We start from the raw sequence: 16,233 nt of genomic DNA on the forward strand, positions 1-16,233 counted from the left end.
AACCAGGACCGGAGGAAATGATCAGTTAGTTATTGAGCATCTTTTTCTACTGTTCATTCATATAACAGAATCTGTGTATAAACTCATTTCAGCATGAATTAGAGGTTTTTATAGCTCAGCAGTGATACTAGCTGAATTTAGATCCAGTTTTTATTTCCATTTCTATCAGTAAGGATTATTGTAGAGCAGTGTATGATCTCAGTTTTTCTAATATCTCTCTTACAGCGGTTAAAAATGAATCTATTTATGCATGATATGATTTTGACTATAACTGGTCTTCAGGTTTGAGGTCAGCTCAGTGTCTCAGTGATCAGCTTCTGTATATTTTCTCCCGGCCGCTGGTGAATAAAGTTAATCTATGTGTGGGTCTCCACCTGAAACAGTCCAGAAAAGATTTGTAAAAAATAGCCCTGTTTGAACAGAGGCCTTTGTGTGGCTCTTTTTTGTAACAGAACCTGCCAGTGTTCACCTGCTCTGTGCTTCTGTCCACGATATGAAATGTTGCTTGAGTAGTACAAATCCACAGAGTCCTCAGCTCCACACACAGATACTCAGTGGAGAATACTCTGAACGCTCTCTGTTTACTGCAGCACGTACTAACATGCATTCAGTGTGCGCTCTGATATTACTGCATGTCCAGTGCTAGTCTGAGGGTTACCATAGTGACACTATATGTACCATAGTAACAGTGCGGGAGGGTACTATGCTGTGGGTTACCATAGTAACAGTGTGTGTACTGTTCCCAGGGTTGCCATAGTAACAGTGTGTGCCAGTGTGAGTGGGTGTGGCCCAATGCTTCATCAAGGTCTGAGCTGGAACAATGAAAGGAAGCAGCCGGGCTGTTAATCACACACACACACACACACACACACACACACACACAACTACAGTGCACAATTTTTAGTTAAAGACGCTGAAGTGAAAAAGAAAACAAAAACAGGAAGTCAGGCTGCATTTTTATTACAGTAGAAACGAATAGCATGAGACTAAAGTGTGGATGGATGGATGATACTGAACTGAAACAGATATGAGTGAAAATATTCAGATGGAAATGGTGTTATTAAAGATGCAGTCACACATGTTGTGCTGTGAGTGTGTGAATTACAAAGCAGCTTAACAGAGAAGTGACCTGTAACATTATTATTATTTAGCTAACATCAGTAAATTTTTTTATTGGGAAACATCATTTTTTTAAGGTAATAATTTCAGGTTGACTTTTTTACAGTGTACACACTTATTATAATACTGACTGTTAGGGTTAGGGTTACTGTTGTAATTAACATACCATTAAAAAATAACAATTGATTATTAATTTGTTTATTAATTTTATGTCAGTAAAATGTTTTCGTGAGGATCTTGCAGAGGTCACGGTCAAGCTACCTGGCGCACACACACACACACACAGGCCGCGCACGCGCTCGCCGTGACGTCACGCGATGACGAGCCCCCGGCACCATCTGTGTCTGTCAGACAATAGCGACTCCTGCTTTGTGTCTCTGCAGCATCAGAGCGACAGCGCACGCGAGGAGAGCTCGACTCACAGGTCAGATCCGAACATCATCTACATCTGATTCACACAGTGCATGCAAGCTAATTAAATCATTCATTTGCAATAGGGATCAATCACTATTTCTGCCACATAAATGTCATATATTTGTTATCCCGGACAGGAGACCTGTTGCAATCAATATAACATTGTCTTTGTCCAGCTGGAGACAATAAATCCGCAAATCTGCGCGATGCACGCGCGTCTGACTGCTGCAGCTGTGCTGCTCACGAGCCCCTCTTTCATCCCTCGCGAGATTTCATGCTATTGTTTCTTCTAAAACTCCTTTGAAGAGGCAGAAACAGATACAAATGTATCACTGTGAGTCTGGTCGAATCTGACATATGCAGGGAAGTCTCTGTTTGCTTTCCTCTTACTCTCACTGATTTCTAAAGTTAGCTCAGATTTGGAGATAACTTATATTGAGATGGTCAGTCTGTGGACGGTCTGTCTGACCCTTCGGCCCACTGACAGAGGCTTGCAGAAGCTCATGTGGGCAGGAGACGCTCGATCACAAGCTGTCTTCATCAGAACATGCAAATGATGAGAACAGATTCTCTCAGAGCTGCTCTCCACGCTCATGAAGAAGCACCAGAGAACGAACAGATCACCATACACAAATGTTGAGTAAGAGGTACGCAGGGCTTGTGATATCTCAGATGTCAGGTGTGTTTGAGAAAGTCTGTCCTGTCCCGTGAGAGTCCAGATGTCATGTGGTCATGATGAGTGTCAGTCTGTCACGTCTGGATCATTTGAAAGGCCTGATGATAAAAGTTAAAACACTCAACCTTTGCTGAGCTGCAGAGGAACTAGTTCTGAACAACACACAGACTCACTGCATTAGTTTGATGATACTGCAGTGAAACATAGATGAATGAAGCACTGACAGACCAAGAATATCAGATAGTGTATATCTGTTTCTAGAATACTGTGTTTGTTCTCTGAATGCAAGCTTTTATATTATGATCCACCTACAGGATTACCATCATTCAAAAACTTCTGCACATCTTTGTGATGAGTGTCATGCTCAACACATTTGAGTGTGTGTGTGTGTGCGTGTGTGTGCGTGCGTGTGTGTGTGTGTGTGTGTCTTGTGTGGTAGATGCCAAAACTTATATTTGGAAACTATTTGCAGCACAGAAAAAGGAAAATAAAAATGAAAGTACTAAAGAGAAGAATTGTTCAGTAATTGTTTATATACACTACCATTTAAAATGCTTTTGGAATGAGTCACCAAGCCTGCATTTATTTGATTAAAAATACAGTAAAAATAGATTTAAAAACAAAAATTAAATATTATTATAATTTCAAATAGATGTTTTTTTCTGTGAATCTGTGTTGAAGTGTAATTTATTTCTCAGTATTTTCAGCATCATTCCTCAGTCTTCAGTATCACATGATCTTCAGAAATCATTCTGCTCAAGAAACATTTCTGATTATTATCCATGTGTTAGAAACATTAATATTTTTGTGGAAACTGATTTTTCAGGATTGGAAAGTTCAAAAGAACAGCATTATTTTAAACAGAATTATTTTTCTGACATAAGAAATGTCTTCACTGTCACATTTGATCCATTTAGTGCATCCTTGCAGAGAAAAACAGTAGTGTTTGATTCTCTTATGCTGCGCTCTTCACTCTCGTCAGAATGATTGTGTTTCTCAGATGCGAAACACAAGATTTCGACTGCTTTCAGACTGTTATATAAGAGAGAAGAAACCTTTCGTCTGATTAGTTGACGTAGATGTGTGTCACAAGTCTAATAATCCCCACAAACTATTCCTTCAAACAAAGAGCTCCGTTTTCCTGAAGATTGTGCAATCCAAGCGTCTGGGTTTGAGCTGGATCATCCTCGGCTGATTTCTGAGGTTTTGTGTTTAGTTTGATTCTGAAAGTAGCTATTTTGACTTCCTAAACCAGGAGGTCTGCTCGAGCGCTGGTATAATAGTTTATCTTGAGGGTTATCAATGTTTGAGAAGTCGAGCTAGTTAAAAAGCGAGTTCCTCCTCTGTTGTGGCCCTCGTCCGTCGGCTCCTGGAGCAGGATGCTCGGCTGCGCTGATGTTCCTGTGCGCTGCGTTCTGGCTCTCATGTGTTTAAGAGCCGAGGAGCTCACAGGCGCTCGACGCCGCTCCAAGAACCAGAGCAGGATGCCGTGGGGGAAAAACACGGGTCGGTCGCGGCGGCTCGGACGAACGGCTGGACTCGCTCCTCTCAGGTACAGTCCCTGGATGAAGCACAAAATCTTGACTTTTCAGAACGTTTGACCAATTCAAGATTTATTTATTTATTTTTTTACATTTATCTAGTCAACTTAAAAACACATCTGCAAGTAACTTTCTCTTTATTAAGCATCTGTAAAGAAAGTTCTGTTCCAAGTGCGACACTTGGGTGTACACTGTGACCAGTGAGACTTGAGATGTGTTTTAAAGAAGTCTCTTCTGCTCATCAAGGCTGCATTTATTTGACTAAAAATACAGAAAAAAACTGTAATCTTGCAAAATGTTATTAGAATATAAAATAATGGTTTCTATTTTATTATCCTTTAAAATCTAATTTATTTCTGTGATGCACAGCTGAATTTCCATCATCATTACTCCAGTGTAAAGTGTCACATGATCTTCAGAAATCATTCTGATATGATGATTTATTATTAGAAATATCAATGTTGTGCTGTGATACATCTGGGGCTTGTTTGTTGAATAAAAAGTTAAAAATAACAGCATTTATTCAAAATATAAACCTTTTCTAAAAATATAAATCTTGGCCATCACTTCTTAACAATTTAACAAATCCTTTCTGAATAAAAGTTTTAATTTCTTTCAAAAAAAGAAAGAATAAAAATGTACTGACCCCAAACAATCCTGAAAAAAAGTATCATGGGTTCCAAAAAATATGAAACAGCAAAACCATAATAAATCATCATATTTTCATGATTTCTGAAGGAATGGTGCTGAAAATACAGCGGAGCATCACAGAAATAAATCAGATTTTGAAGTATATGAAAATATAAAAACATTATTTTACATAATAATATTTCACAATATAATTTTTATCAAATAAATGCAGCGCTGATGAGCAGAAGACTCCTGTAAATGATTCTAATCTCAATGCTAAATATAAACAACTCAAAAGTTCAAGGCAATTTAAATTCAAAATGACTAAAAGTATAAAAGCAGTGGTCTATTATCAACAGTGAGTGCTTTGTAAAAATGCAATTATTTTTTACTCTTAATTTTTATCATTGGTGTATTGACAACATGTCTAATTGTAATATTTGCCGATATTTTTATTCAAAACGTGATTCCTTGATTCAAAATAAATCAATAAAATCATGGCAAAACATTTCATTCAGCTGAATCAGTAAACTCTGAACAAGCCCTAACTGAACTGGTTCTTTTCTAGTTTCTAGTGACTAGTGACTAGTTCAGATGCTGAGTTTTGTTGCTGTGACTATAAATGATCTCGTTTGGAACATAATGTCTATAATGCATGAAGTCGCTATATAATGCTTATATTAACTGTTTGAAGCAGTTTGTATACACTGGAAGTCCAACCTTTGGTTTTCATTCTGTGCTTTTGTTCTCTCGCTCTATAAAAGTCAGCTTATTGTGTCGTGATGCAAGAAACAACAATGTGGGGGGGGTTCAGGTTTAAAAACAAGCTGACCGTTCTTCCGGCACGAGGACCTGAAGCTAAAACACAAGCCTGATTGTCTTCGTTCCATCAGGAGAACCGCAGAGAGCTTGATTCAGATGATGTCTTGTGTGTTTGGAGTGTTTCTCTAGTTCAGAACTAGCAGCTGAGATTGAACAGAACAATGAAAGGTGTTTCTGCGTCATTCAGCTTCCTGTTCGCATTCTTTAAGTGCACTATTGACAGATTTAATGAGCGATGACAGACCTGTGTCCACCTCGCTTTTCATTAAAGACACAAGAATGTCTGTGAAAATATGAAGAAGGTGCAAACGATGAGATCTGGGTTTGAATACATCCCTAAATACAAGAGAGGAGAGCAGATGTGTTTCTGTGTGCTTTCGGTCATCAGCATCATTCAGGATTTCAGCTTGACATTTATATTCATGCACTTCCAGACACTTTCATCCGAAGCAACTCGCATTGCATTCAAAGTCTTGCTCTCCCTGGGACTCGAACCCATGACCCTGGTGTTGCTCAATCTACTGTTTGTGTTCATGCATAACAGAAAGTGTTTGTTTTTGGCACCGTACAGTTTTGTGCCACTCCTGTGGTGGCTAATCATTTTTAAAAATGGTAAATATTGCATGCAGTAAGTGTTGCATTGCAATAGTAAATATTGCATCTCTCAATTTGTATCAGCTGTTGAATACTGCATGAATTGCAGTTATAAAAGAATTATGAATACAGTTTTAGTGTATCAGAGAGTTCAGTCATCTGCAGAAACAGCCACAGAGGCTTTCTTGAATGGCATGTTATGTGTGTGTTAATGAGCAGCAGGGTGTGCCCTAGATAGGCAGCATCAGGCGTTAGTGATGAAGTGATGCTGGTTTTTCCCCCAGGCGCGCACACACACACACACACACACACGTGTGTACCCTCACATACAAGTACTGCATCAGAGCAGTGTGTAACAGATGTGAAGAAGTGGCCATAAGGAGCATCTTCTGTTTGATGGACATTTTTTTGGAGAGAGTTAGAGATGTTTCAGCACTGATTGAATCCCTCACTGATGTCCACTCGTTAGCACGTCAATCAAATGAACAGCTGTCCATTAGGGCAGTTACCTGTAAAATCTGAACAGGACGTAGTTTGAGTTTTGAAGACGTCTCATTCACATGCTGGAGAGATGTGTCCCTCCAGACTGATGCTTCTTTGTCCCCATCGTCCCCTTCCTGCTCTTCCTGTGTGTTTCAGGGACCGCAGCCTCACCGCGATGAATGTTGAGTCCTGGGCGGACCCTCGGGACCCGCAGCCGGACACGCCTGACCTCCTGACCCCGCAGCAGCTCGACAGCTTGTGTCTGGAGTCCTTCTGGAGCGAAGTGGAGACCATCCGGAGCGACTCGGAGCCGGACAGCAGCAGACGAGATTCCCGACAGCCCGAAGGTGAGGCCGAGACGCACACACCGTCAGATGATGCAGAGACACGCGCCGATGGATTGACCAGAGTGTGTGTGTGTGTGTGTGTGTGTGTCAGACGGCGAGCAGGAGGAGCTCTGGCTGCAGGATGCTGGTTTGTCTCCTCTGGTAACAGGTGAAGAAGAGGACGTGGATAAAGCCGTTCTGATGTCGACTCTCACGAAGACTCAAGCAGCAGCGGTTCAGAGACGCATCGACTCGTACACCTGCTCGCTGCGCAAGAGGAACAAAACACCAGCGCCACACGTCAGAGACCTCTTCGCTTTCCCCATTGCTCAGGTAACAGCACACCTGTGTGTGTGTGTGTGTGTGTGTGTGTGTGTGTGTGTGTGTGTGTGTGTGTGTGTGTGTGTTCATAATGATTTTGGATCCACTATCAAAGTAAGAGGCCAGTCACACTGAATGCATTTCTCCACTATTGCACTACTTTTCCGTTGTATAAGGAATCTGATTTTCTTGCTGCATCTTCTTCTTCATCGTACTATGAGAACATCTCGACATCAGCAAACATTTACACATTCATAGAATGACGTTTTAGGGGCCGTTTATGTATAACGCACTTGATGGAAATCTTAGAGCACTGTGCTCGTGTCTTGTGTTTTTCACAGCGTCTCGCACGTTATATGTCATTCTAAAAACACTGAGCTCAAGACAGACGTTCTTCAGCTTTTAAAAACGTGTCTTGTGTTCATTTTCATTCCACTGAACCGGCATCCAAATAAGCAATTTTAATAGATAATAAAACTATGATTTGACCTCTTTGATAAAGAAATGCACAGCTGACATGTGTCAGATTTTCTGATCAGCTGAAATAGTTGTACTGGTTGTATAGTGACAGAAGGACAGTAAGTGTGTGGAGGAACCGTCAGTCGCTTCACAGCACACAACACACACTCACGTCATGCCAGATCATATCAGCGCATCTGAATAAAGCCTTGAGTCCTGTTCATCACACACACACCGATAACACATCTTGTGTGAGTGTGTGTGTGTGTGTGTGTGTGTCTAACTAATTGTTTTCTATTCAGTCAGCAGTTGAGACACACAACAGCGAACCTGACACACACAGAAACATGGAGAGTGTGACAAAGAAACAACTATCAGGTACACACACACACACAATGCCTCTTTACTCTTTAAGATGATCTAATAACATAATAAGAACCCTGATAGCCAATCTCAACACTGTAGCGGTTGTGTAGAGACACTTAGATTGGGGAGACTAAAATGAGTGGCGTTGGGAATTCTCCGTGATCAGGATTGGGAACCAATGCTCTACAGCGCCGTGATCCTAACGGTTCATTACTCTCTTCATTATTCTGTGATATTTTCAGCTGCAGATCTTCACCTGTCACTTCTATTAATATAAGAGTGAATGTGTGTTTAATAATATTCAGGTGTTTCAGATTCAGAGAGATGAGCAGTGATTATACATGAACTCTTTGAACACAAGATGCAATTTCCTGCCTTTTCACATGGAAATCATATTCAAATGGATCAGATAGTGAACGCTTCCCGCTGTCAATGGAAACAGTAGTTAACAGCGTGTGCGTGTGTGTGTGTGCGTGTGTGTGTGTAGCTGTCAGCAGTCAGGAGACTCAAGGGCTGCAAATGGATGAGATCTTTATCACAGACGTGGCGTATTGTGAACAAGCAGCCATCTTACTGAAACAAGCCAAACTACCACAGAACAACAGCAGCCAGTGCAGGAGAGACGACGGAGCTCTGCCGGTGAGACGCACTGTTACACACCATAGCAACACACAAAACACCATAGCAACCGCATAATAACACTCACTTTCCACCTGTCTAAAGTTACACACCATAGCAACACACTAAACACCTTAGCAACCGCATAACAACACACACTGTCCGTCTGTCTACAGTTACACACCATAGCAACACACTCAAAACACCTTAGCAACCGCATAACAACACACACTGTCCGTCTGTCTACAGTTACACACCATAACAACACACTAAACACCATAGCAACCACATAACAACACGCAATGTCCGCCTGTCTACAGTTACACACCATAGCAACACACTCAAAACACCTTAGCAACACACAAAACACCATAGCAACCACATAACAACACTCACTGTCCCCTGTCTACAGTTACACACCATAGCAACACACAAAACACCATAGCAACCGCATAATAACACTCACTTTCTGCCTGTCTACAAATTCACACCATAGAAACACACAAAACACCATAGCAACTGCATAATAACACTCACTTTCCACCTGTCTAAAGTTACACACTATAGCAACACACTAAACACCATAGCAACCACACAACACGCACTGTCCGCCTGTCTACAGTTACACACCATAGCAACACACTCAAAACACCTTAGCAACCGCATAACAACACACACTTTCCATCTGTCTACAGTTACACACCATAGCAACACACTAAAAACACCTTAGTAACACACAAAACACCATAGCAACCGCACAACAACAAGCACTGTCTGCCTGTCTACAGTTACACACCATAGCAACACTCAAAACACCTTAGCAACCGCATAACAACACGCAATGTCCGCCTGTCTACAGTTACAGACCAAAGCAACACAGCCAAAACACCTAAGCAACACACAAAACACCATAGCAACCACATAACAACACTCACTGTCCCCTGTCTACAGTTACACACCATAGCAACACACTAAACACCATAGCAACCACATAACACGCAATGTCCGCCTGTCTACAGTTACACACCATAGCAACACACTCAAAACACCTTAGCAACACACAAAACACCATAGCAACCACATAACACGCAATGTCCGCCTGTCTACAGTTACACACCATAGCAACACACTCAAAACACCTTAGCAACACACAAAACACCATAGCAACCACATAACAACACTCACTGTCCCGTCTACAGTTACACATCATAGCAATACACTAAAAACACCTTAGCAACACACTAATCACCATAGCAACTGCATAACAACACTCACTGCCCCCTGTTTACAGTTACACACCATAACAACACACTGTGAAATGCTCAAAACACCATAGCAACCACATAGAAATACACTAAAAACCATTGAGAACACCATTGCACACTAAGAACATGTACTGCAACATTCAGAACACCATAGCAGCTGCATAGCAACACACTAAGATGAACCACTCAAAATACCATAGAAAGTGCATAGCAACACACTGGAAAATGTATAAGAACACCATAGCAACTGCATAACAACACTCACTGTCTGCCTGTCTACTGTTATAGACCATAGCAACACACTAAAACAAACACCATAGCAACCACAAAGCTCCACACTAGAACCACATTACACCATAGAAAGCGCATAGCAATACACCTAACACCGACCAGAAAACCATAGCAACCACATAGCAACACAGTAAGAAGAACACCATGGAAACTGCATAGCAACACACAGAAAATTGCTCAAAACACCATAGCAACCACACAGCAACACTCACTGTGTCCCTGTGTGTCTCTGCAGGCTAATGATCATAATCTCAGTATTACTAAATAATAATAATAATAATAATAATAATTGTAATAAAAATGATAATAAAAATGATAATGAAATCAGACCAGTGCACAGAGAGGAGTGTGTCAGTCATCTCACCTCCTCTTCTTCCCGTCTCTCTCTCTCTCTCTCTCTCTCTCCGTCTGTAGCGGGTCATCTGTCCACAGTGCCGGCTGGGAGTGACGCGGGTGCTGGATCTTTCCCAGCAGGACATGAAGAAGGTTCGTCAGCTGGCTCTGATTGACATGACGGCGCTCTGCGACCTGCTGGGGCTCGAGGTCAAACGACACAAAACCAGCAAACGGAAAATCCCCGGTGAGTTTCCTGTCACATGACCACACTCATTCGGACCTGCGTGACCAATAATCTGAATCCTGTCGAATGTCTTCCTGTTTGTCAGAGAGCTGTTTGTTCGGCGTTCCTCTCGCCTCATTGGTGGAGAGCGATCAGAAGATCAAACCCAACACTCAGATCCCACTCTTCCTCCAAACAGTACGTCCCGCACAACATTTTCGATATTCTGTCATCGTTCAGAGGAAGGAAGGATTGACCGCTGCTTCCATTTCATCAAATTAAACTCTTGGCTGTCTTCATCTCTCCGTCTCAGCTTCTCTCGTTCCTGGAGAAGAAGGGTCTCGATTCTGAAGGGATTCTGCGGGTGCCAGGGTCTCAATCCAGAATCAAAGTAACAAAACATTATTATCAAATAATTATGAAGTACATCTGACATCATTACAGCTGGACATGACTTGTATGACCAGAGTATTTTTATGCATCACGCTGTGTGAGTGTGTTTGGGCTCACAGTCGCTGTGTTTGTCGCAGGTGCTGCAGCAGAAGCTGGAGAACTCGTTTTACAGCGGTTCGTTCAGCTGGGATGAGGTCAGTCCCAATGACGCCGCCGCTCTACTCAAGAAGTTCATCCGTGAACTCCCCGCACCGCTGCTGACCGCCGAACACCTCAACAGCTTCAGCGCCGTCAGAGGTGTGTGACGCACAGCCGCAGGTCTCACTGAGGTCCTGTACTGTATGTCGTATAGTGTGCATCTACATCACAGTAGCTGGACCTCACCAGAAGAAAAGACCAAAATACTCACTTGCTTATGGATAAACTGTCAAAGATTTGGTCTCTGATCTTATGATCTGATATTGTCTTGGTCTAATAATATCATGTGTCATTGGTTTCTTATAGAGCGAAGTCTTTTGGAGGAAGAATCATGTTTAAATTGTTTTCTACAGATATTGCAGACCTGAAGCAGAAGCTGCACATGTTGAATCTTCTTGTGCTGCTGCTGCCAGAACCCAACAGAAACACACTGAAGGTACAGGCACACACACACACACACACACACACACACACATACTCACACATACATGCACGCACACACAGACACTCACACACACATACTCACACATACATGCACGCACACACACACACTAACACTTACACATACATGCACGCGCACACACACACACACACATACACACATACACACATACTCACACATACATGCACGCACACACATACACACACACACATGCATACTCATACATACACACACACACACATACATGCACGCACGCACACACACACGCACATGCATACTCACACATACACACACACACACACATATATACTCACACATACACACACATATACTCACACATACATGCACGCACACACACACACACACACACTAACAGTTACACATACATGCACGCACACACCGACACAGACACACACGCACATGCATACTCATACATATACACACACACATACATGCAAGCAAACACGCACACACACACACACACACACACATGCATACTAACACATACACACACACATGTACTCACACATACATGCACACACAAACACACACACACGCACATACATGCACACACACATTCCAACATGTCATAGATGTGACTCATCTGCAGTGTTACATAACAGAAATTCATTAACACACTAAATGTTTATGTGTGTGTGTGTGTGTGTTTCACTCAAGTGTAACACAGCTCACACACTCCGCTGTTATATAACCGTGTCTCTCTGTGTTGAAGTGCTGCTGTTGATGAATGTTAAAAGTCACATGAGACGCTCTTCACAACCCAGTTCACTTCAATCATCATTCTGTCATCATTAAGTCGCCCTCACGTCACTCACTTTCTTCTGTGGAATACAAAGAAAGTGGTGGTATTTTACCAGCTTATAAAATGTGTAAAGGAGTCAAAACAGTGGCAGGAATTCCTCCATTGCACACGTAAATATACCACACTGTAATGTGCAACAGAACCAGATATGCTTGAGCATGCATTGAGTCTTTTTTTTGGTGTTTAGATGTCTTTGCATTCAGACACATTGGTCAAACCACACAAGGGTTCGTTTGGAAGCAGATTGTGTTTGCTTGTTTGGTTCGGACAGCGGCGTTCACACTTTAGCACCAGAGCTCTAATCATGTGTAAACACACACTAAGAGCAGGGTGTGACTGTGTTTCTGCAGGCGCTGCTGGAGTTCCTCAGTAAGGTGGTGTTATGTGAGCGGTGTAACCGCATGAACCTGTGGGCCGTCTCCACCATCATGGCTCCAAACCTCTTCCTGCACAAAGCTGTTCCCAGTAAACTAGCGGTGGACGGTCCAGAGAAGGGTCAGGCGGAGCGGGCGGCAGACATCATGAGACTCCTCATCTGCTACCAGGACCTGCTGTGGACGGTAAAGATCTGGAGAAACCAGCATGATCACATCTTCCCAGAGTCTCAAGAGGGTTTGATCTGCTCTTCTGCAGGTTCCTAACTTCCTGTTGAGTCAGGTGAGGAAGCTGAACGAGAACAGCAGCCGTCGGTGCCAGTTCTACGACAAACGCATCAAGCACCTGCTCAGGAAGATCCACACGGACAGCAGAGACAAACCTGACAAGAACTCCAGCGAGGTGAGAGAGAGGACGCTGTTGGGAGTGAAGGAGTGAATGCTAATGCAGAAGGAGTTAGGAGAGAAAGAGCGACAGGTGAGAGGATGATCTCTGTACAGGCTTACAGGACCTGACAGAGCACACGCTCCTACTCCGCTAGAGTTTATGTGCTCTGAAACATCTCTGATGAATCTAGATCTAGAATCATCATCTGGACTCTCGTGCTCGACAGGAACATGAAGACATTTTGCATTAAGAATTATTTTTTTTTTTAAAGAAAATGTTACAAACTTACATTGTAACATTCTTTTCCTGGCAGTTATGTTACAAAGTCTCATGCTCCTAAAAATAAGCTTTGTTTACTTATTTTATGATACAATATTTTCTAATTAAATATATCTATATATTTAATATATATAGAGCTACACTTTTTTTATTGATCTTTGAATCATATTGATAAAGTGTTTTCTTCTCTTGTGTGTGTGTGTGTGTGTGTGTGTGTGTGTGTGTGTGTGTGTGTGTGATCAGCAGAGTCGTACTGTAAAGATCCAGCTGGCTGACGTGAGTTTCTCGATGGAGTTTCGTCTCACTATTAATTCTCGTGCTTCAGATCTGATGTCACAGTTTTATAAAGAACTACACACCTCTGACAACAGCAGGGGACTCCTGAAACGGTATGAACACACACACACACACACACACAGAAAACACCTGTAATGAAAATTATTTAGATTTACATTTTTTACTTTTATTTATTTATTTTCCCCTCCCAGAAATGGTTCACAGACCTGCCCGGACTGTGCCATCTATGAAGTGGGTGGGAATATTGGTAAGATATTTTTTTTTTACATTTTTATTTAGTATAAAACTAAAAAGACAAAACTAAAACCATGAAAACATCTTCGTTACTTGAAGTAATATTGAAACTGTAATATTGAAAACTTTCAGCTAGAGAAATGCCAAAGAAACATTTCATAAATTCATTTAATTTAACTTGATGTACTAAAATAACTTTTTTTTATTTAAAAAAACAATAACTAATTACACAGAGGACACAAAAAATTATATATATAAAAAATATATATATTAAAAAAAAAAAATATATATATATATATATATATATATATATATATATATATATATATATATAAACAAATTTAAATAATTGTATTATTTAAAAATTACTAAAACTCCCGATAAGAATACTGTGATATTTATATGATTATCATATATATATATATATATATATATATATATATATATATATATATATATATATATATATATATATATATATATGTGTTCTGGGTTTGTTTTTGTTAGTTAAATATAAAATCATGGTTCTGTTTCATTTGATGTTCACAGATGGATAGAACAGCATTCACAGAATCAAAAGAAAACAGTGGTGTATATTTCGATTATAATGTAAATGATGTATTACTGTATGGCTCAGGTGAACACTGTTTGGATCCAGAGACTCATTTGTTCGACCTGTACAACATCAACCCCAGCGGTGAGTGGATCATCAAACTGAGATCGTCCAGCAGGGGGCAGTAGAGACACACCAGACATCTCTCCAGGAGACCTTTGACCCCTGAGGAGAGGAGACTCTGAACACTGAGATCGGTGTGATGTCATGAAGCTGGACTTCTGCACTGAGCTTGGACTCTGTTGATGTTGTGTTGTGATGGTGTGATGCTGAAGATTGTTGGATTATTTATTAAGCACCGGAGCAGCTCTGTGTTTGGAGATGTGATGAACCAAAATCTGAGCTGTTGCTCTGGTGCCTCGCATTATTAAACACACACACACACACACACTCTCTCTCTCTCTCAGCTTTACACTGTTTGATCCGAATGATTATCTTCAGTACTACTTTAATATGCTGTTGTATTAAATTGAAGCACTTCCAAGCTTGTCGGCATCTGTTTGTCTCTGATAGAGTCTGTGTTTCCTTGACCTTAAAACAATGTTTAAAACACATTCACATAGTGTTGTGCATCATCACACACACACATACACACTGACTCACACTACCTCTCTCTCTCTCTCTCTCTCACACACACACACACACACACACACACACACTCTCACACACACACACACACACTGTCTCTCACACACTCTCTCTCTCACACACACATTTGCTCACACACACCCTCTCTCACACACACACACTTTCTCTCACACAAACACTCTCTCTCACACACACACACTTTCTCTCACACACACACTCTCTCTCACACACACACACACACACTCGTTTGTTATTCCAGCAGCTCATATAGTCGTGTAAGAGTTCATTTCTATCATTTTGCTAACATTATGGGAATTATGGGACGTCCTCGTCTCGTGTTCAGTGTCTGTCACAGTTGGTCGGTCAGGGACAAAGACTCCAGGAGCAGTTATTATCAGATGTAGGTCAGCGCTGAAGCCTGCGGTCAACACATGCGCCACTTCCCATGAACCCGCACACACACACACACACACACACGTTCAACACACACACAGTCCATTTACACTCTCTTTGGGAATGTTACATACACACATGCAGATGACACAAACACTATATCAGTATTGTTTTAATGTGTCTCTCACTGCACTGCTCAAACTGTGGACATTATCTTGTTTTCCAGTTTTAAGGTCATTTACTGGAGATGCAAAATGAAAGAAGATCTCAAAGTGAACATGAAGTGAGTTTATGCTTGAAACAAGATCAAACATCTGCCAATGGGGAATGAAAAAAAAAGGGTTTCTTTGTGATCTTTAACATGAACTTGTGTTGTTCTGATCAGTTTCTCAAGATAATAAGTCTGTAGTTTTGCATCTCCAGTAAAAGTATCTTGATACCAGAAAACAAGAAATACTGAAGGAGGAAGGTCATGTTTGCAGCATGTGCGTGTGTGTGTGTGTGTGTGTGTGTGCGTGTGTGTGTGTGTTTGTTTGTGTGAGAGAGAGTGTGTGTGTGTGTGTGTGCTCTTGTTTTTGTATCATATCAGGACACAACTCTGTATAATGACATGGGTATGACACAGGTATTACAAGGAGAGGGAGACTTATGAGGACATAACCCATGTCCCCATTTTTCAAAACACTTATAAATCATACAGAAAGAGTTTTTTTGAGAAAGTAAAAAT

The 16,233-nt window shown here is 41.3% G+C and overlaps 1 protein-coding gene across 1 annotated transcript; it reads left to right on the forward strand.

Annotated features, from left to right (window-relative positions):
* The first annotated feature begins 3,588 nt into the window (after positions 1-3,588).
* LOC113088632 (rho GTPase-activating protein 40-like) lies at positions 3,589-15,009 on the forward strand. Its single transcript, XM_026255787.1, has 15 exons — positions 3,589-3,761; positions 6,436-6,626; positions 6,718-6,938; positions 7,688-7,763; positions 8,239-8,390; positions 10,340-10,505; positions 10,591-10,682; positions 10,798-10,875; positions 11,015-11,174; positions 11,429-11,511; positions 12,691-12,900; positions 12,974-13,117; positions 13,628-13,770; positions 13,870-13,925; positions 14,550-15,009. Exons 1-15 carry the CDS (start codon positions 3,589-3,591, stop codon positions 14,651-14,653), a joined length of 2,049 nt encoding a protein of 682 aa, XP_026111572.1. The 3' UTR covers positions 14,654-15,009.
* Positions 15,010-16,233: the final 1,224 nt, after the last annotated feature.

This window comes from Carassius auratus, unplaced genomic scaffold, assembly GCF_003368295.1.
Source record: "Carassius auratus strain Wakin unplaced genomic scaffold, ASM336829v1 scaf_tig00046642, whole genome shotgun sequence".
Classification (NCBI taxonomy): domain Eukaryota; kingdom Metazoa; phylum Chordata; class Actinopteri; order Cypriniformes; family Cyprinidae; genus Carassius; species Carassius auratus.

Excerpts from the sequence above, each read along its gene's own strand:
- LOC113088632 (XM_026255787.1), top strand. The coding sequence starts at position 3,589 with ATGCTCGGCTGCGCTGATGTTCCTGTGCGCTGCGTTCTGGCTCTCATG. Across the intron at positions 10,506-10,590 it reads CAGCAAACGGAAAATCCCCG|AGAGCTGTTTGTTCGGCGTT; the intron begins GTGAGTTTCCTG and ends CCTGTTTGTCAG. Across the intron at positions 11,175-11,428 it reads CAGCTTCAGCGCCGTCAGAG|ATATTGCAGACCTGAAGCAG; the intron begins GTGTGTGACGCA and ends TGTTTTCTACAG.